The following is a 20272-nucleotide window of genomic DNA, read 5'->3' as shown; positions in this document are numbered from 1 at the left end:
TGTGAAAGAGAAAGAGTAATGAGAGTAGAAAGAAAGAGATGTATGACTAAGAAAATACACATATCCATATAGGAAGTCTTAATGGCAACACATTCCCACTTTAACAGACATGTTAGTGCACACATTAAGTCTACTCGCACATAAATTAAAGAATGTAGCACACATGGATATGTCAATGCATTCACACTCACAGACACAAGATTGTACACACACATGCTAATGTAAACACACCGAGTTGCCTTTAGCCAATAAGAACAGAGCTTGACTGTGACCTGTGCTTCGCTTGTGAATGTAAACCCCCAGGGGACCAAAACCTCCTTATTTTACCCCCACTGTGTGTGTGTGTGTGTGTGTGTGTGTGTGTGTGTGTGTGTGTGTGTGTGTGTGTGTGTGTGTGTTGTGAGTGTTGTGAGTGTTGTGAGTGTTGTGAGTGTTGTGAGTGTTGTGTGTGTGTCTTTGTTTTTATCCTGATTTCTGTGTGGGGCACATACATGCAGTTTTCTCAGAGGCATGTGTTAAGCTGGATGAGTGCACAAGTCAGGATAATTGTTGGTTCTGTCAAGGTGTGTGATTATTTGCATGGTGCAAGCGAGTAATAATGTATGCAATCCCCTACGGTTTGCTCATGTGTGATACTCTGTAACATAATTCTTAATCTGCTTCTCAAATATGGATGTGGAGTTCTTTTCCATAAGTAGAGTGCTGTCAATTTTTTAATATAAAAATATTTTCAGACCACCTCTATAGAGAAATTATGAAAGCTGAAGGCATCTTCTTCTCACTGAACATATTTATACTATTAGCTGTTTACTTTCAAAGTGAATTGGCCACTGCATGGTACATGATGCCTGCTAGCCAAAACTGAAGATTGCCAGAGAAAATACACAATAATTCAGTCAGTATTGACACTGTGCTCTGCTTTGCAAGTGAACATTTGAAACATTGTCCTTCACTATTTAGAATAAATATTTATTGTATTCCATTAATGATATTAATGTTTATCTTTATACAAAAAATGTAATTATAATTGCATTATGCTTATTATAAAATACATTGTCTTAATGTCAGTACCAATCTGCATTTATCAATAAATTGCAGGTGTAAATACTCCAGCGAACTCTTGCTGCTGCCATGATGGAACATGAAACGGCCTCTCCAGCTGGAAGAACAAGTGCTGTGTGGGCTCCCTGAAGTGGTGCAGCACTGGGTCATTGGAGAGCCACAGCATGTTTGGGAACAGAACAATCTGTGTTATTTCAGCACAGCCTGTTGGATGAAGGGCCATTTCACAGGCATTATGGATTAATCTTTGGCAGGATCTCTCCAGGATCAAACAAAATTGGATGTTTAACCTCACGTGTCCTAGAGCTGAGAGTTCTCCTGTGATAAACTGGGATAGAGAGGATTGAATGTGACCCACATTGGGTAGACACCACATTTTCTAAATGTATTGTGTGACTCCTTATGAAAAGATGAAAATATAGTTATATTTTACAGTGTACATCATTCCTCAGGTGAGTCATACAAAGCCTGAATAAAAATTCATCATGTTTAAAATGGGCCTTATAATGGGCCTTTGTCCAGTTAATTCTAGCCTTCTTTATTATTTTTGTTATAAATGAAATATCCTTTGAATATAATATAAGTGTGGTAGTTTTTGCACCTCTCCCCTCCGACTTGCTGTCTAACTATTCTTCCACTAACAGAAAGAAGAAAATGATTTTAATAGTGTTGAATCCAGTTGTTGTAAACAGTTGTGTTTTTTTTTTTTTTACTCCATCTTACTGTTCATCTGAGCTATACAGAAAGACAGATTCCCAGCAACAACCTCCCCTCTCTTCCCTCACTTATTATAGACTCTTATCTTGGGCTTAGTGTAGAAATTTTTACCAAGTTCAGTTTGACAGGAGCAGTGATTGACAGGTCTAAATTTAACAGGCATGGTGCAATTTCATATTTCACATGCAGAAATAAATGTAATATATATGTATATATAAAACATAGTGTAAACCTAGAGATGTGGATATAGCAGAGCAGGATAGTATGAATGAAATTACATTAATGTGGTATGTTTTCTTGTATAATCAGACAAATATTTAACACAAAAACTGACACTGCTTTTCAATTAAAAACCTTGACAAAGTTTCACTGAATGCAAAGACAGTTTGCCTGATGCAGAGTGAATCACAGATCAGACTTCAGCAGGACTTTCACAGAATAGTAAATCAGACTTAAACCCTGTGTTCTTAGTCCAGACCCAGTGGTCACAGAAGGATATATGGTGACAATCTGGTTCTGATTACAACTTTATCGTAACTAAAACCCAGCTCTGTAACTGCAGTGCGGCACCCTCTGTTGAAACTCTGCCAATCCTCTACCGTCTTCGTTTAAGGAGGACATTGTACATAATTTATTCCCTGTGCTTTTTCTATAAGTACAGACACTGTGTGACAGAAATAACACACAGTTTTGATTAATAATTAATCAATCACAGACACAATTTTATTGAAAGGCCTGTAAACTGTGCAGTAAAAGATGTCTGCAATTTGACTCATGATGAGTTAACACAATTCCATCAGGTGAAACTTTACAACGTGCAATAAAAATACACTGAAACCTGCAATATGCTCTTCTACTCTGATATGAGCTCTTCTGATTTCTGTGCTGCTCTTGACTAATGTACTTGACACATTAATCATAATAACCAGCAATCGAAGCAGCTAAGTTTTCAGAATGGTTTTGGAAGTCTTATATTCCTAGACATGCTCTGCTTAGGGTCTATTTCACCCACAAAAACACAGACGCACCTTCTTCTATAAAGTATATTCAATTTTACAAGAGAGTATTTGTGAGCAATTTAACTGCTTCACCGGTGATTGTGATGATTATGGCAGTGCACCGCTCTCCTGTTCAGAGATACAGGTTTGATGATAAAATTTAAGTATATTATGTCTGAGATTTCTTGTTTGTTTTTTTTTTTTTCTTTACACCTGCACCCAAAACCACAGTCTTGAGTGTTTGATATTAAGAATATACACTACTGAAAGATGGAGTTTTAGGACAATAGTTAGTATTAAGAGGATAACTCTCCTGCCATGTTGGAAAAACAACCCCGCAAACTTCTGGTCACTACCTTTCCACTGTTATATGTTTTGAAATATAATCTAAATATCTGCAACCCAGACTGTTATGTCATCCTGTTTTCTCGAAGTCACTCACTGTGCCATGATTTTGTACCTGTTTGGTTATATCAGCAAGTTTCTGTGAAATCATGTGACCACATGAACTGAGTCATTTGATTTCACAAATCGTGGCCATATATTAAACTGACTGACAGCAGCAATTCTCACTGTGGTTTGAAAGTCATTCAAAATAAAATCAATCACTCTGTTACTGTAAATTTCCATGTTGCAATCTAATGATACAGGGTGGATGTGCTTGCATGTTGTTTTTACTGGCTGTGTTGATATAATTCCTGTATATGTTCTACCCAGGGACTGCTGCTCTGGCTGTTTTGAATTAGAGTTTAGCTTTCAGTAACCTATTCCACCCACATGCTATAAATAAAGGTTAATGAAATAGCCTGTAGGCAGATGACAAGAGAGGATTTTACCTTTGTTTGCCTGTGACATTGTTACCTGTAGAATGAAGGGATAGTGTGAAGGCAGCACATTACCTGCTCTCCACCTTTTATAACACGGAGATTAAGGGACCGAACACTGGCTAGAGGACTTGTAATACATATTTAAATTTCCTACGTGGTCTATCCACTAACTTACTACTGAGCCAAATAGAAAGTCATCTGAAAATTAATAGCCACAACTCTGTGATCTTAGAATAAAAGGGAGATCACACTATTCACTTAAAGGACCTCGGCTATGGCCATAGATCACTAATAATTTTAATGACTGAATCTGCTTTCTAATGGAGTCAGGAAATATGATTAATCTAAGTCTACAATATTTTGAAGAAATAATCCCTTTAGCAATGTACGCATTGTTTGATCAATTAAGTCTGTAATACAATTAATTGCCTGAACTCAGATTTCCTCCCAGTCAAACTATGAAAACAGAAGTAATGAATCACTTCTTTGAAATATTTCCCTAACGTGTGAGATTTGCTTTAATTCCCAAACACAAATGTATTCCAGTAATCAATAGCTCTCCAGGAATCACTGACAATCAGTGACTCACAAAATCATCACAAGATGCTCCAACCTGCTGAGTGACTTCTGCTTTGTTGCCTGTAGGCCTAATCACACACTTTTGTCAAGGTAAGCTTGCACCCAATGAAGTGCCTGCTGAACTTACACAACAAGTTTTTAAGGTCCAACAGAACAATAGTTTGTGAACACAACAAGCTAGCTCTCGAGACCACTGACATTTGACATTGACAGACATTCAGTGTTTATTGATTGACTGACTATGTAATGGGAAAAAAGTCCTTGATGGATTTTTTTTGTTTGCCATGTTTATGGTTGTTTTTCTATCTCTTTCTTTCTTTTTTAGCCAATTGAGTAGGCTAGTAAATGAATGTAGTTCTACTGAACACAGATTAATGTATTGAACTGACTTTCCATTACCGTGTTTATTACTAACATTGTGAACTATTTGAACTTGGTTATTATAGGTTATTTATTTGCTCTGATTTGGCAGGGGGCCACTGAGGATAAACACTGAAACTTGCGCTGTCTCACTTGCAATGGGTGAAGGTGTTACTGTGTACAGGTGAACGATTTTTTTCAATCCATGATGTTTAATTTGGGGAAAGGAATCGGTTTCCGCTTTTCTAGTCCGCCGGATCTTCATTCAATTGTGTATTCATACTCATGCTGTAGACTGTGATTTTTGGTTTGCTTTACAATATTAAATCAACTAAAACTCACAACCGAGCCGTGCAGCCTTTATGATAGGTGATGTATATACTGATATGCGAAAGGGTGATAAAAATTAAATATTTATTTGATTTTTGTTTCTACTTTATTTGAGCGCACGGCAGGATATGTGATGACTGGAGGTGCTCTCCGGTCTATATAAATGCGCCGCCATCTTACATTTCCCAGTCTCTGCTGTTCGGGCAAAGTTAATATCGACTGACTGCGGAGGGAGTGGACGAGGGCTCCCCGCTGACGCTCGTCTTCACATTTTCCTCGACTTTTTCCATTTCTAAGTGGTTTTTACTCCCCAGGATCCGAGTGGACGGAGTTGCTGTGTTGACAAGGGTAGGCTTCAACATTCAAACTATCGGCTCCACTCAGTTTCTCCCTCTTTTCTTTTCGGGCTCTCCCTGAATGCAAGCAGGAATGGAGACGGGTTGTTGTGTGGGGCCGGTCGGGGATGCTGCTGCCGCAGCTAGCGAGCCAGCTGCTTTCACGGCAGATATTTGGGATCAGCCAGACACCGCCTTATGGGAACATACATATTTTTACTGATGGGATTCATTGACTTTATGGTGCCACTGTACTGCGTTGTTTAATACAGACAGTAGTCGTTAACAATAGGTAGATGAATGCGATGGTTGGCAGTGCTTGCCAGTTTATTGGGAAACGTTAATCGGGATTTGGGAGTAAACGCGGATTTTGTGTCCTCGGTCGTTTGAATAGTTACCGTTAGCTAACGATAGCCAAGGTTAGTTAGCCCAACCGCTGTTAGCCCGGTTGTGCCGCGGGACTATTCTAACTCGTGTTTGCTCCACTTGAGTTTCGCCTTTTGCTCGGTTGTTTTTGCAGCTGGTTTTAGCTTAACAGACACATAACTTAACACGGGGAGAAGATACACGCGTGTGAAGCTCGGTGTATTGTGGCCATGTGTATAGCTTTGTGTTTGAAAACGCTCGTTAATTATCGTTAGCCAAGTTAAGAAAAACTGGTGAAGTGGGATTAACCTTAACGCAAACATTTCTTCCAAAGTTTGAACTTCATAAAACTCAAAACTGCTCCAAACTTTCACGTTAAATGGAGCTCGTTGATGGCAGAATCGCTGTGAACGTATATTAAGGGTTTATGTTTAAGTTACTTTTAGGTTAAGTGTCCGTGAGAGTGTTTTCCATTCGTCCTTTTAAACAAAGACCGACAAATTCCTCCCAGCCGCTGAGCTTTGGGAGGAAGACGAGGAGGAGCCAGAGTGTGAAATTTGAGTCAGTGGTGTTGGAGCAAGAAAGTCAGGGGCAGCCAGCAGCTGTGGAGAAGAAGGGATGCATTACACCATTGTTTGTATGATTGTTTGGATACTGTGTGTTGATCTGTTTTCTTACATTGCGTGTTTACGTTTTCGCCTGATGCCCTTGCACAGCCAGATGTGCGCGTGTGTGTGTGTGTGTCTGTGTGTGTCTGCCTGCTGGAGAGAGGGACAGGCGGCTCACTCCGCAGAAAAGTTGGATAGCTCGCTGCTCCTCGCCGATACAGAAAACAAATGGTGTGATGGCTTCTGTTTGTTTGCTGTGGTTTAATGGCGCAGGACGACGCAGTGGTGGTGTGTTAAGTTTGGAGATAATTTTTAGACGTCATTGATCATGTTTTGGTTGCATCGGAAATAACGATTAGAAAGAGATGGGGAGATTACACGGCAGCTGGAGTATGTTGACATCTCATGCGGCGGCTCCAGATTGTTTTAGTTTCAGAAGCTCCGTAACTGAACTAGTTTATTTTAAATAAGGACACGATTGAGGGGTCGAGTTTTTAACACAATTCTTGGACTAATATCACCAGTTTGTGGTATTTTCATGCCTCAGAAATCACCTCATCGTATTTGACTCTTGGTTTGGTTTTTAATGATTTAACATATTTAGTTTATCCTGCGGTCCGTCGGTGAAATCCCCCCTCTGATTACACAATGGAACAAAAACTGACTAAACCTCTGATCTTGTCAGCGAAATTTTCTTCAACAGCGTATTCAGATATTTGAGACGGAAGCGTGGGCTATATCCGAGACCGGTAGTGGTATGTTTTGAAGTAATCCACTTGCAAGAAGACTGTTACCGTGAACCTTTCCAGTGTCATAGCCATTAACTAATGCTGTAATTTTTCTCGTGTTCCTGACCCCACCTTAGTGTCCGCATTTAAATTGTGATTTGTAAACAACTAGCAGGTCAGGGGCAGATATTTAAATGTAAATGACAACAGTGATGGCCATTTAGATTGTCCAAAAATGCATTTCTGATTAAAATCACTAATGTCTTTATGGGGAGGAGGAAAAGCTTAATCACGTTGTTGTAATAAATGTTCAGTTTAGCGTCTACTGGTGATAAGATTCCAAGTAATTGACTTATTTTGGTGAATATATCTTCAGAGATTTCTATCTGCTGTTTGCACCACTCTCATTCGATTCAATCTTATCTTTCAATCTGAAAAAGATTGACAATTATTAATTAGAAGAAGGGAAAAGTCGTCCTAATGTGGACGTTGTGTGGATGTTTCCAGGGGCTCCTGTTTCTCCATGGGCTTCCAACATTTTGCAGTTGAGGCACAGACCAATCACTGCAGCGGCTGCAGGCATTGAGCTCATTGTATTGTTGGCAGCCAGCAGTGAGTGCTGCTGACCCTGCACATTACGTGGCTAACACTGAAGCCTGTGGCAGCTCCTGTCTCTCTGCTTGTGCCGATAATACAGCTTGTTTGGGTCATCAACTTATATGGATGTGTTGAACCCACTGTTTTTTGTTACTTCAGAGAAAATGGGCTGTGCAGGTGGGGTTTGGCTTTTATTAAGTCATGTTCTCAAAGAATGTTATTCTTTAACTCCAGGACTGTATATTACCTCCTAACAAATTAATTTTGCATAAATTATTTAAATGTAGTAGCATGCTGGGAAGATAAAATTAAGCTCCTGAGTTCTGCAGGCTAAATGAGTGAAATGCAATTAGAGAAAGTGTTTCATACTGTGATTTTTTTTTTTTTTTTTTTTTTTTTTTTTTTTTTAAATGACAATATAATACTGTCCTCTTCACACAAAGTAAATATTGAGGCTCACCTGGATTCATTTTGTGACAGTCTGGCTCAGATTTGCTGACAGAATGGCTGTTTTTTCTTTTCAAAAAGCGGAAATAGGATTTTGTCATTTAGATATGCTTAGCTGTTGCAAATTTCAGCAATGAATGAACCTTTCTATGATTGGTTTATTTAAAGTTTACACAAATTAAAAATGAAAGGAGAGAGACAATGCTCACAGGGTAGCAATGTAGCAGTGGCATTTTTTTGTTGTGTGTTACTGCATCTGCCATTTATTTTTTTCCCCTCAGCTTGAAGGTGTTTAGGAATGCAACATTTCCCTCATAGCTTACAGATTTCTTTCACGCTTGCTTAGCTAGCTGCTGATGTTTTCAGATAATTGGTTAAACTCTAAAGGCATATTAGACTTTGCTGGTGTCACAGTGAGCCTGTAATTACCTGCAGGTCATGTTTTATTTTATTTTGTGGAAATTAAAATGAAGTTGCCTCATGATAGTTATCAATCATCTGGTTTAGTGCCTGATCTTGATTGAGATGCCCTCTGGGCAATTCAGCAAGAGCTTAGTTCGAAGAGTCGAGATTGCCACCACATGTGTGAAAGAAATCAAGTCTTTTGCAGAACAGTTACCGGCTTGGTAATCTTTTTCTAGATTTTTACGTATTTATTCTAATTTTATGCCTTTGTGTACTGTCAAGATCCTAACTGTGCCACGTCCAGCTCTGTCTGAGTGTCGTGTATTTGTGCCCTTGTCTGTTCTGAGGTAGTGGTTAAACAAACCAACCTCCCAACAGAAATAGTTCTGTTGTTTTCATCTTGATGTTCTGTTATGGGCTCATGTTTGTCATTGACAGTTTAATAAAGTCTGGCTCCCTATTTGAACAGCATGTTTTTCCTTACTGTATTCAGGGTGGTGTAACAGATTGAAGTACACTATGCCTGGCCATCCAGTTCTGCACTGGAACAGTAAGCCTGTCATTTTAAGTGTTGACTCGGGACAGTGCTGCTGCGGTTACACTTCAGTTCATATAGCTTCGAGTGTATGTGCCTGCGCCATTTACATTCACATTTTTGTGTGTGTGTGTGTGTGTGTAAGTGTAAGTGTAAGTGTGTGTGTAAGAAGATGAGATACCAGTGTCCTGGATCTATCCAAGCATGTGTGACTTCCCTCTTCGCCTCAGCTCCCCTTTGGTGCATATACATCAATTGATCCCACTTATACTGCACAAGACAACCATCCGACTCTGTGACTGCTGTGTGTCACTCATTAGTCATCTGGTTTCAGTTATATGGCTTTAGCTGGACCAGGCACGGCTCTACATATTGGATTTCACATCTGGCTTCAAAGAAACCTCTCGTTGAGATTTTTGTGGTTGGGCTGCCAGCCTGATATCTAGGAACTCTTATTGTAATGACTTTTTTTTTGTTAACGCTCAGAGTCTGACTTAAGAGTAAGGCTGCCATTTGTGCCTCTCAATTGGAGACCAGGCTTTTCTTGTTTAGCCATCAAAAAAAACTATCATCGGCTTAGTTTCCAAAGCCAGATGTAAAGGACCACATTTTCCACCAGTATGAATGATAAATGGTTCCACTGTGTGCTTTGATTGTATGTTTGATTTTTTTTTAATTTTTTTTATGCTGCCTTGTACAGGACATATGGCTCACATTAGGACAGGGCTAGGTTATGTGAGGGCAGGCCTGCAAAGCTCTGGAGGATGGCGTGTGAACAGTGAATTTCACTTGGTGCGCTTGTGGTTAGAAGCAGCAGTTTTGGAGCCTGACTCAAGATTGCGTTTTAATGACACAGCTGAGCTGGGTGGTGTGGGTGTGAGCGGAGGGAAGTAATTCAGAGTAGTAGTTTAGCTGTCCTTGGGCGTATTTGCATATTGGCAGCTATTTAATGTCACAAACTCCTACACATTTGGTGCTCATTTCAGACTAATTTTTTTACCACTATGTGCCAGACTTCTGTGTTTTTCTGTATGTCCGCTTGCTTTGGTGGGCCTTTAAGTCTTCTCTTTGGGCTTTATCATATTCATTTCTATCAGTTAAAGTCTTGTTTTGGACAACTTAGAGTGTCAAGCGTTTTGAAGGCAGGTCACCAAATCACCAAGAATAAACAATTAAACCTGCAATGCTAAATGTGTGGGCTGTTTGTAAGGTATTTGTGAGCATAAGCTCCGTAAGAAGAGTGTGTTAAGTCCTTGGCAGGCACTTACACACCCAGTCGCTTTTCTCAAATGGTTACCAACATTCAGAAACTATATTCTCTGAAATAGCTGTCAAATGTACAATCTAATGTACAACAGAGATTTTATTTTCCTATTTGATACAACTGGGTGACTACAAGCTTTATCCCATTTAGCTATTCGTCTGTTTGCTGTTGTCTGCTAAATGCACAGTGCAAGCCACACTGTGTGCCACTTAACCTTTTGCCACAAAGGTTTAATATAGAAAAAACAGCACTCAGTATTGTTTTGATATGGGAAGAGACCTGTGATGTGTCTCAACTGAAACAATCAAGTTGATCACATCACTTAATATTCAGACTGAGTGTGATAGTTGAGTCTGAAATTCAGGGTTTGGATGTAGATTGTCTCGTCAGTGTGTGAAACAACTGGTAGCTCACATATCACTCAGATATTGTTGACTTCAACATTGTTGGGCATTACTTTCTCAAAAGTGCTTATATTTAGTTGTGAGCATGACAGATTTATCAACTTATGGCAAATTTTCCCAAATTGTTAATGATGTTTTGGATGACCCAATGATTCATCCAGCAAAGCCCTGAATTTCCTCTGTATGACTAGTGATTGGTTATTTCACTGCTACAGGTGATTGCTTGCATTGTGTTATGTTCTACTACACACTCCAAAATTCTGAAAGCCTCTCTGAATGATCATACAGAAAATCGAAATATCGAAATATTTCTCAGCCATTTTACATTTTCTTTTAGACACTAACATCAAAGTTGTCTATGTCACTAGCTACATCTGACCTTACAACAATAACACAGCTGCACACCTGTTGCATCAAGCGATGCAGCAGAAAGCTTCTGCTCTGAATGTGAATATACTAACTTTCAGTGGGGAGAACTGAAAAATAATCCTCCAAAAAGCTGTTTTTGTTGGATCAAAGTTGACTTTTTTTGTCACCTGCTTTCACACTATTAGACAAATATGGTACACAAGGTATACATTTGGTTACACTTTGAAATAATAACATAGAGCTTTGTACATTTTTGTGAACTGTAAATTATGTAGAAAAGCATAATGTGACATTCAGCTGTATGATTTTCACAGCAGGAAAACTGCATCTTGCCACGTGTCGGCTTTCTCTGGTTGGGTAGATCACTTAATGATTCATTTGTTGCCATACCCGTATTTTCCAACAGTGTGCCCTCTTTATTCTTACATGTCCAGACTCGCATATGTTGACTGAAAGGGATTTGGTTGACATTTTCCTGTAGTATTCATTTGGAATAACCACAGATGCTTTAGAAAGGAAGTTTGGGTCCACAGCCTCTGTTTCTGACTCATTTTAGCTGAGATTTTCTTCTCTTGTTTTTGTGTGTTTCTGTCGTAACATTTAGATTTGAGTATGAAATGGAAAAATACCTTTTTCAATTTTCCTTGTTTTTTTTCTGAATTAATCCCCTCTTGCCTGCTCACCTCTCTCCTGCCATTGCCAGTGTTTACTTTCCTGCAGAGTGTGGTTTCAGCTTCAAAGCCAGCACAGGAATGTGTATGCCCCCCTCCATCCCCCTGCCTCTTTTCTCTCCACTCAGTGCTCCACTTCCCCTGTCCTTCCTCACCTAAATAGTTGCTAGCTGCTAAACTTAATGGTGGCTTTGTGTGTGAGCTGCTGCTGTCTGCATGGCTGGAACAGGGGAGGAAATCCAAGAAAAGGGAGGTGGCAGGAAAGGAAAGAAGGCCCTGGAAAGTCACTTGTCTGGACTTCTGTGTTTCTTTTTAACAAACTGCTGCTAATTTCTAATGGCTGATGTTTGACTGAAAGTAAAGAGGACTGGCAGTGAGCAGGGTATAGGAAAGGTGAGATACTACTGAGTCATGTGGACTGATTGGGTTTTTTTTCTGTTTCAGATCAGGAAGCTGTGTCGGTCGCGGTTTGAGAAAGGAACATGGCTTCCCAGGGTGAGTTAAGTTTTCAGACACACAAACTCTTTCACCACCTTGCTCTCTGCAGCATCTGTGTCATCGTTTGTCTGCGTCTCTCTGTGAAACACACACACACAAACTTTGCAGCAGTTCACAACTGCTTCCTCTCCTGGTGTAGATTTTTTTTCTCATTAGAACAAAGTGATGTTATTGATTTGAGTCTGAGAATTGGAGCATGTGTAAAGTCAAGTGCTCGAAGAGACTTTTACTGGTAAATTACATTTATCAAAGTATGAAAATGTGTGAAAAATAAAAGCATGGGAAGCAGGTTAGAAATCCGTTCAGTGCAGTGACTATAAAACACTGTTGAGACAGTTGGTACCCGCTGCCTTCGACCTGCATTCAGCGTTACCCTGAAATATTGCTGTAAGATAGGACAAGCACAGTTAAATTTCATGATGAAATCTGGAATCAGAAACTTGATTCACAGCTGATTAAACCTCTTGGCAATAATTGTGTAGGTGTTTTTGTATCTTTTATATCTGCTATGATAGTTCCTCGTTAAACCCTGCCAGCTCAAGTAAACAGATCTCACCACACTGTTCCTGAGACATTACAAAGCTGGCAATACCTGTTTTTCTTCATTGAGATCTTACTGTCATCTGCTGCAATGTTGACATGTTTTTCAAGATAAAAAATTTTTTTTTTTTTTTTTTTTTTTTTTTTTTTTTTTACACTGCTACTGCAAAGTTAGTTAGGCTGACTTTGACAAATGTTTCATTTTGTTGATGCATATTTTTTTTTTTTTTTTCTTACAGCTGATCTGATGGAACTGGACATGGCCATGGAACCAGACCGTAAGGCAGCAGTCAGTCACTGGCAGCAACAGTCCTACCTGGATTCAGGCATCCATTCAGGAGCCACCACAACCGCTCCCTCACTCAGTGGGAAGGGCAACCCCGAGGAAGAGGATGTCGACAACAACCAGGTCATGTATGAGTGGGAGCAGGGCTTCAACCAGAACTTCTCCCAGGAACAAGTACAAGGTAATACCTTTTTATGTACATAAAATGTTATACATGTACAGCCTAAATAGCAGCTTTAAACTCAATATTACAAAACAACCGTTCTCCTGTCTCCTCTAGACATCGATGGTCAGTATGCCATGACACGTGCCCAGCGAGTGCGTGCAGCGATGTTCCCAGAGACTCTTGAGGAAGGCATGCAGATCCCCTCTACACAGTATGATACAGCAAACCCAACCAACGTCCAGAGGCTGGCAGAGCCCTCGCAAATGCTCAAACACGCTGTGGTCAATCTGATCAATTATCAAGATGATGCTGAATTGGCAACCAGAGCCATACCAGAACTCACCAAACTACTCAATGACGAGGACCAGGTAGTTGTCCATGGAAATAGTGGCACAGAATTGGCTCTGAAAAGTTTTTTCTTTCCTACCTACCATCTTTCCACAACATTTCTGTTTGTCTGCTCCAGGTCGTAGTAAACAAAGCAGCAGTGATGGTCCACCAGCTTTCAAAGAAAGAAGCCTCTCGCCACGCTATCATGCGCTCCCCTCAGATGGTGTCTGCTATTGTCAGGACCATGCAGAACACAAATGATGTGGAGACGGCTCGCTGCACTGCAGGAACACTGCATAACCTTTCCCATCACAGAGAGGGTCTATTGGCCATCTTCAAGTCTGGAGGAATACCAGCTTTAGTTAAAATGCTTGGGTATGTGAAAGGAAGATGGAAAGGGAGTTGGTTTGGAGGGTTTTTCTTGGGTTTTTATTTATTTGATGTACTGTAGTTCACCAGTACAGGAAGCAGTGTGCTTTTCAAAAACATAAGGATTTTCCTAATCTTATTGGTAAATGGCTACCTTCCGACACAGTGGCATATCAATAGAGAAACATGAAAAAATTGAACTGTCTGTTAACATGGCAAATGGAGAGGACGTGGAGAGAAACCTAATTAAGGAATTTAGTTATTACCCAGTGGGACAGTAATCTAATAATACTCTCTGTTCTGCAGTTCACCAGTGGACTCTGTCCTGTTCTATGCCATCACCACCCTCCACAACCTCCTCCTGCACCAGGAAGGAGCCAAGATGGCTGTCCGTTTAGCTGGCGGTCTACAGAAAATGGTGGCTCTACTCAACAAGACCAATGTCAAGTTCCTGGCCATCACCACTGACTGTCTCCAGATACTGGCCTATGGCAACCAGGAAAGCAAAGTGAGTAGTGAGACAGAGTCTCTGTTTGATATTTCAAGGCGGCAGTACTCCATCTTGAGAGCATTAAAACCCCTAATGTTTTTGTCTGTTTTGTTTGTGTAGTTGATAATCCTGGCCAGTGGTGGCCCCCAGGCATTGGTCAACATCATGAGGACCTACACCTATGAGAAACTATTGTGGACCACAAGCCGAGTTCTCAAAGTGCTGTCAGTCTGCTCCAGTAACAAGCCCGCCATTGTAGAAGCTGGTATGTCTCATAAACATCCAAGTGTTAGTAATCTGAGCCTGAATATCAGTATATGTATAGTGTGTATTCATGAGTTGAGGTTCTTAGTTTTTGTGATGACAGCAAATGATCAAATAACAGTAAATGTATTGATTTGTCATTTTTCCGTGTGATGTGTTTTAAACAAACTCTTTCCATGTTTGTCCTTCTGTCCAGGAGGCATGCAGGCTCTGGGACTCCACCTGACAGACCCCAGCCAGAGACTCGTCCAGAACTGTCTCTGGACTCTCAGGAACTTATCAGACGCTGCCACCAAACAGGTGATGAGAACTGCCCCCTGTACTAGCACTGAAATTGTTTTTGTCAGTGAAAGATGGTTAGAAGTAGTTATATTTACTTGGTAGCCTCGGGAGCAGATGCAGAGACAGAAAATGTACTCATTATACCTTCCAGACTAACTTCACAACTGTTTCTCTCTCCAGGAGGGAATGGAGGGTCTGTTAGGAACTCTGGTCCAGTTGCTTGGCAGTGACGACATTAATGTGGTGACCTGTGCTGCTGGCATTCTGTCTAACCTGACCTGTAACAACTACAAGAACAAGATGATGGTCTGTCAGGTGAGTGTACACACACACACACACACACACACACACACACACACACACACACACACACACAGTTAATGAATAGTAGAATCTAAGGTGTGATTATTATGTCAATATAATCTTGTTTTATGTTCATAATTTTCAAGTTTTTCACACTTGAAATTAAATTAGTCAAATTTCTAATATTATCCTGACATTTAAAATCGACTGTCTGATGTAGCCTTTAATCTGTAACACTATTTGTCCCTCTGTAGGTTGGAGGTATTGAGGCATTAGTCCGTACAGTGCTTCGGGCAGGAGACAGAGAAGACATCACAGAGCCAGCTATTTGTGCCCTGCGTCACCTCACATCTCGACACCAGGACGCCGAGATGGCACAGAATGCTGTCAGACTGCACTATGGTCTGCCTGTGGTCGTCAAATTACTGCATCCGCCATCGCACTGGCCACTCATTAAGGTACGCACACACTCTCGCACAGACTTACCAGCAGCACTCTGTATGAAAGAGCTGCTTTTCATACTGTCAGCAAGTCATTTGGCTGTTGTTTTAGTGGTATTTCCACTGAACCAGTTTACACTTGACCACACCTTGAAGCAAAAATAATGGGCCAAACCTGGCTTTAAAAGAAACGTATTGTCTATAAAGTGTAGCTGGCTACTAACCCATGTTGGCAGCTTATCTCCTCTGGGTCTCTGAGGATTGAATGTTTTGTTTTGCACTAAGAATGCACTGCCATACTGCTGTGAGTTGCTGAAACCTGCAACACCTCCACAAATCTTGGTTGTTGTGTGCATTGCATTTTAAAATATTGTACTTGATAACACAGCTTTAGACTGTGATCCCTGATCAGATGTAACAATAACTCCCTGAAGTTGACATTTAAAACACCCTTAAATAACATCTGTGTTCCTCCATCAGGCTACAGTTGGTCTGATCCGTAACCTGGCACTGTGCCCTGCAAACCATGCTCCACTGAGGGAGCAGGGAGCCATCCCCAGACTGGTTCAGCTGCTGGTCAGAGCACACCAAGACACACAGAGACGCACCAGCATGGGAGGCACACAGCAGCAGTTTGTGGTGAGACCACACATACACGTACATACGTATTACATTATCACCTGAGTTTGGCAATAGTACCCACCACTGTCTGCTCATCTTAAGACAGTTCTAAATGGCTTCCAACACTTAACATTACTAATTGAGTGTTTCTGCTTGTAGGAGGGTGTTCGTATGGAGGAAATTGTGGAGGGCTGCACAGGAGCGCTCCACATCCTGGCCAGAGATGTCCACAACAGAATAGTTATCAGAGGACTCAACACCATTCCACTCTTTGTACAGGTAAAATTCTATTTTGCTCTGTTCTTGTGCTTGTGATCACACCAGCACATCTCAAAAAGTGAATATTTCAAATTTGATTATGATCAGATTTCAAGAATAATGATCTGTTAGTAATGTGATTACATCGTCTGGGGTATCTCTGGATTAAATAAGGAATGTACATCTCAATACGTGTCACATTGAGTTACAACAATTAAATGTTGAGTGTGTCCTCACATGCAACTTTATGGTCTGCTGCAGCAGAATAATGTGCAGGCTGAGTTTTTCTAAGCATCCTGTTTGTGTTTGTGTGTGCAGCTGTTGTATTCTCCCATTGAGAACATCCAGCGTGTTGCAGCAGGCGTCCTGTGTGAGCTGGCTCAGGACAAAGAGGCTGCTGAGGCCATTGAGGCTGAGGGAGCTACTGCCCCACTCACAGAGCTATTGCACAGCCGCAACGAAGGAGTTGGTATGTACAAAACGCTAATTTACATACTGCCAACATTCGCATAATAGCTGCTCTTGAGCTTCGCAGATGTTCAGAAAAGCCTGGCACTGTCACTTAGAAATAATTGTTTTTGTGATGTTTTCCAAGTGGGACTCTTTAGTGTGACATGGTCATTAATGTTGCGACTGTAATCATGGTAATACCAGGCATCTTACTTGTCTGTTCTGATAGCTCTATTATTGCTTTATTAATTTGACGCACCACAGAAAGGAGACTAATCTAAACCCCTCCCCCCGTCTTTCCTCAGCCACCTATGCTGCAGCAGTTTTGTTCCGAATGTCAGAGGACAAACCCCAAGATTACAAGAAACGCCTCTCTGTAGAACTCACCAGCTCGCTCTTCAGAACAGAACCAATGGCCTGGAACGAGGTATGATGCACTCAAAATCAGTGTTGTTTTTGAATTGCCAATCAGTACAAAATGCTCAGATACGCATTTACATTTTGATGTAAACTTGAGTGCCGAAATGCCTGTGGACTTATTAAAACTGTTCCCTGCTCATCTTCGTTTGTGTGTCTTGTTTTGCTCTGCAGACCGGAGACCTGGGTTTGGACATTGGAGCTCAAGGAGAGCCTCTGGGCTACAGACAGGAAGGTAGGTCATTTCTTCACCTCTGGCTGGCTGGGGGGCTCCCAGGAGTAACACAGGAGGGGACATGGTTGTCATGAGAGAGACGTTAGCTGATTTCTTCTATACTGATTGGGCATACAGTCATTGTCTTTTTGTTCTGGGTAATTCTGCTCCGTTAGCTTCTCTCAACCTCTGCTCCCTTAATAACATACACAACTAAATTTTGTCACAGTCCAATGACTGTGCTCCATCTGTCCCTAGCTATTACTGCCGATGACAGGATTGGCTGTGAAAGGTCATGATACACAGGCAATTTGAGACAGTGGTGAAGGGCAATAATGCTTTCAAGTTACAGATGGAGATTGATTTTATCCCTGCTGTCATTCAGAATAACACAGGTGGCTCCAAGAAATACAATACTGCTGCTTTTAGTTGTTGTCACAGTTGGCCATCTAAATGTTACCAGTGTACCAGGACCTTGGACTGTGTACTGATCAATAAGCTAAGGGGCGTGCGTTGGCTGTTGATTTTAATTTGCACTGCTCTCCATTCTTCCAGCAATAACTGCTTTAATTGGCTCCTAGCCAGCCAAATGGAGATGGATTTCTGTTGGTAGAAACAAACTCAGCACAGTGAACTAGGCCACGGGTTTAGCTAAAATCAGTTCAAAGTCTTTTACAGCTGTAGTTTGAACTGAGTTGACCAATAGTTTTGAGGCTGAACGGTGTGCTGTGTTGCTGTGTAGTGTTACGTTTGAATGATCATACTACTGTGTGACAGCTTGGTTTGTTAACATGCTTCTAACAACTGCTCTGCTTCCCCTGCCTCTCCTCCATCCACTCCTCCCTCACCCCCAGACCCAAGCTACCGTTCCTTCCATTCGGGGGGTTACGGAGGGGACACGATGGGCATGGAGCCCATGATGGACCATGATCTGGGTGGAGGCCACCACCCGGGCCAGGACTACCCCCCTGTAGAGGGGCTGCCTGACCTGGGACACGCCCAGGAACTGATAGAGGGCCTGCCACCCGGCGACTCCAACCAACTGGCCTGGTTTGACACCGACCTGTAAATACCAAGACCAACATTACACTACACTTTCTACTAGGTAAGGGTATCTTCACACTCAGTCTATAGCCTTGTGTTAGCTGAAATAAATGGTAGCCATTTCCTGGGCAAGATGAAAAAGTAGAAGCACAGCAGGGGTGTTTTCTGTCTGGATAAAATGGCTGAGGGGAGGGGAGAGTGGATTTACTCACTGAGGCTGCTGCATGGTCACATTGCTCCTAATTGCAAACTGTGTGATGTGGTGTGTGTGATGTTACTTGGTGTTTGATCTGTGTGTGTGGTCTTTACAAACGCCTGTGCTTAGTCTCCTTCCACTTACCTCCTATTTTTCTCCCTCATTCCTTTTTTTTTCTTTATTCCAATCATTTCTCTCCTCCCTTTGCAGCTGTATCATGTGATCTGGATGAACCTGCATTGTGATTCGCCCATATGGAGGAGGCGGGGTTTCAGAAAGTGCCTGAAGATGACTCAACAACAGCAAGCAGAGTTTCCTGTCTATGGGAACTCCATTGGGACAAACAAGATTTAAGTGCGGTTCTGTTCTGGTCTCTCAGCCTGACAGGGGGCTGACATCAAATCCTGACATGACACACGGATTTTGATCTTAACGATTGATTTTCAAAAACCCTTTTATGTATTTTGTTTTTCATTTTTACTTCTTTTGGTTGTTTTACTTTTTTATTCTATTTTCATTAAGTCTGTAATGGTACAAACTGATTCTAGTTTGATTTTTTTCATTATTCTGAATTATGATACTCATCTCTTGTTTTTGCAGTCCCGTGTATTTTAAGTCTCTGATAGTGTTGAGTTTTTTAGTGGTAATGCTCCATCCAAGTAAAGAATCTGATCACATTTTAAATGGTGTCCAAACACTAAAGTTAATCAGTTGAATTGTATTCTGATGATCAAGTGTAACATTGTGTAGCTTTTGTATAAAAACATGAATTGGAAATCATGGTCCAAATATCAAGCTATTTTCTTGCTTTAAAGGTGGACACTGATGTGTCTTTGCTGTTCCAAAGGGGGTGTAGCTGACCTAAGCTGGATGGGTGTGGCTGTGAAAGGATAGGGGTGGAGGAGGGCTTTTACTGGTCTGCTGTTACTAAGGGGTGGGGTAGTGGGAGGAGCTGGTTGCTGTAGCCTGCTGTGTTCTGAAACAATAAAATGGACTGTCATTTCACCTGGACGCCTCCACGTCTCATTTCGCCTACACCTTAAATCAAGGAGGGGACACACGTTACATAGCAAGACAACACATCGGTCGTTGGAAAATTTCAAAAGCTTTTTGCTGAATCTGACAGCTTTTAGCACGTCTATAACAAAGATCATGGACTATGGTAGAGATGCAATTAAGACCAAGTCGAATGAGTTTGACCAGTCTCAGAACCGCTGTTTCCTAAGAGGCTTGTGGTACTGAGCTGTGTCTCAACTAAAAGGGTCTTTTGATCAGTAACCAGTCAGCCTGACGTACAACACAACATAATGGGTTAGGGTTACGCCTCTTGGTAAAACTAAAGTTCTCTGCTATAGGAAGGCAGAACTAGGGCATCAGACAGCAAAGTTAACAGATGCCCACAACAACACAGGCAGGACTTCAGTGTAACACATCAAACAACAGATCAGTAGCAAGGTGTGGAAAACCGATGAAACTGAAAATGTGTATCCACATCCATATGC

At 41.2% G+C, this 20272-nt stretch overlaps 1 protein-coding gene and 1 long non-coding RNA gene across 2 annotated transcripts in view; both read left to right on the top strand.

Annotated features, from left to right (window-relative positions):
* Positions 1-3343, top strand: part of LOC147818871 (uncharacterized) — a 61555-nt gene extending 58212 nt beyond the window's left edge. The window contains exon 4 of the long non-coding RNA XR_015437515.1: positions 1099-3343. This is a non-coding gene — a long non-coding RNA (uncharacterized LOC147818871). The remainder of the gene's footprint in view (positions 1-1098) is intronic.
* A 1717-nt stretch (positions 3344-5060) lies between these two features.
* Positions 5061-19775, top strand: ctnnb1 (catenin (cadherin-associated protein), beta 1). The gene is made up of 17 exons (XM_023410452.2): positions 5061-5221; positions 12047-12097; positions 12880-13107; positions 13207-13460; positions 13559-13797; positions 14098-14299; positions 14402-14546; positions 14742-14845; positions 15008-15142; positions 15385-15588; positions 16051-16209; positions 16351-16470; positions 16768-16918; positions 17205-17326; positions 17491-17551; positions 18385-18635; positions 18981-19775. The coding sequence occupies exons 2-16, from the start codon at positions 12085-12087 to the stop codon at positions 18597-18599; spliced, it is 2352 nt and encodes a 783-aa protein (XP_023266220.1). The 5' UTR covers positions 5061-5221; positions 12047-12084; the 3' UTR covers positions 18600-18635; positions 18981-19775.
* The last annotated feature ends 497 nt before the right edge of the window (positions 19776-20272 follow it).

The sequence above is a fragment of the Seriola lalandi genome, unplaced genomic scaffold (genome assembly GCF_002814215.2).
Source record: "Seriola lalandi dorsalis isolate HSWRI2012SDOR001 ecotype SW California unplaced genomic scaffold, Sedor1 jcf7180002054425, whole genome shotgun sequence".
Lineage (NCBI taxonomy): Eukaryota > Metazoa > Chordata > Actinopteri > Carangiformes > Carangidae > Seriola > Seriola lalandi.
Note: the sequence above shows the minus strand (reverse complement) of the source record. Positions and strands in the feature narration are given on the sequence as shown.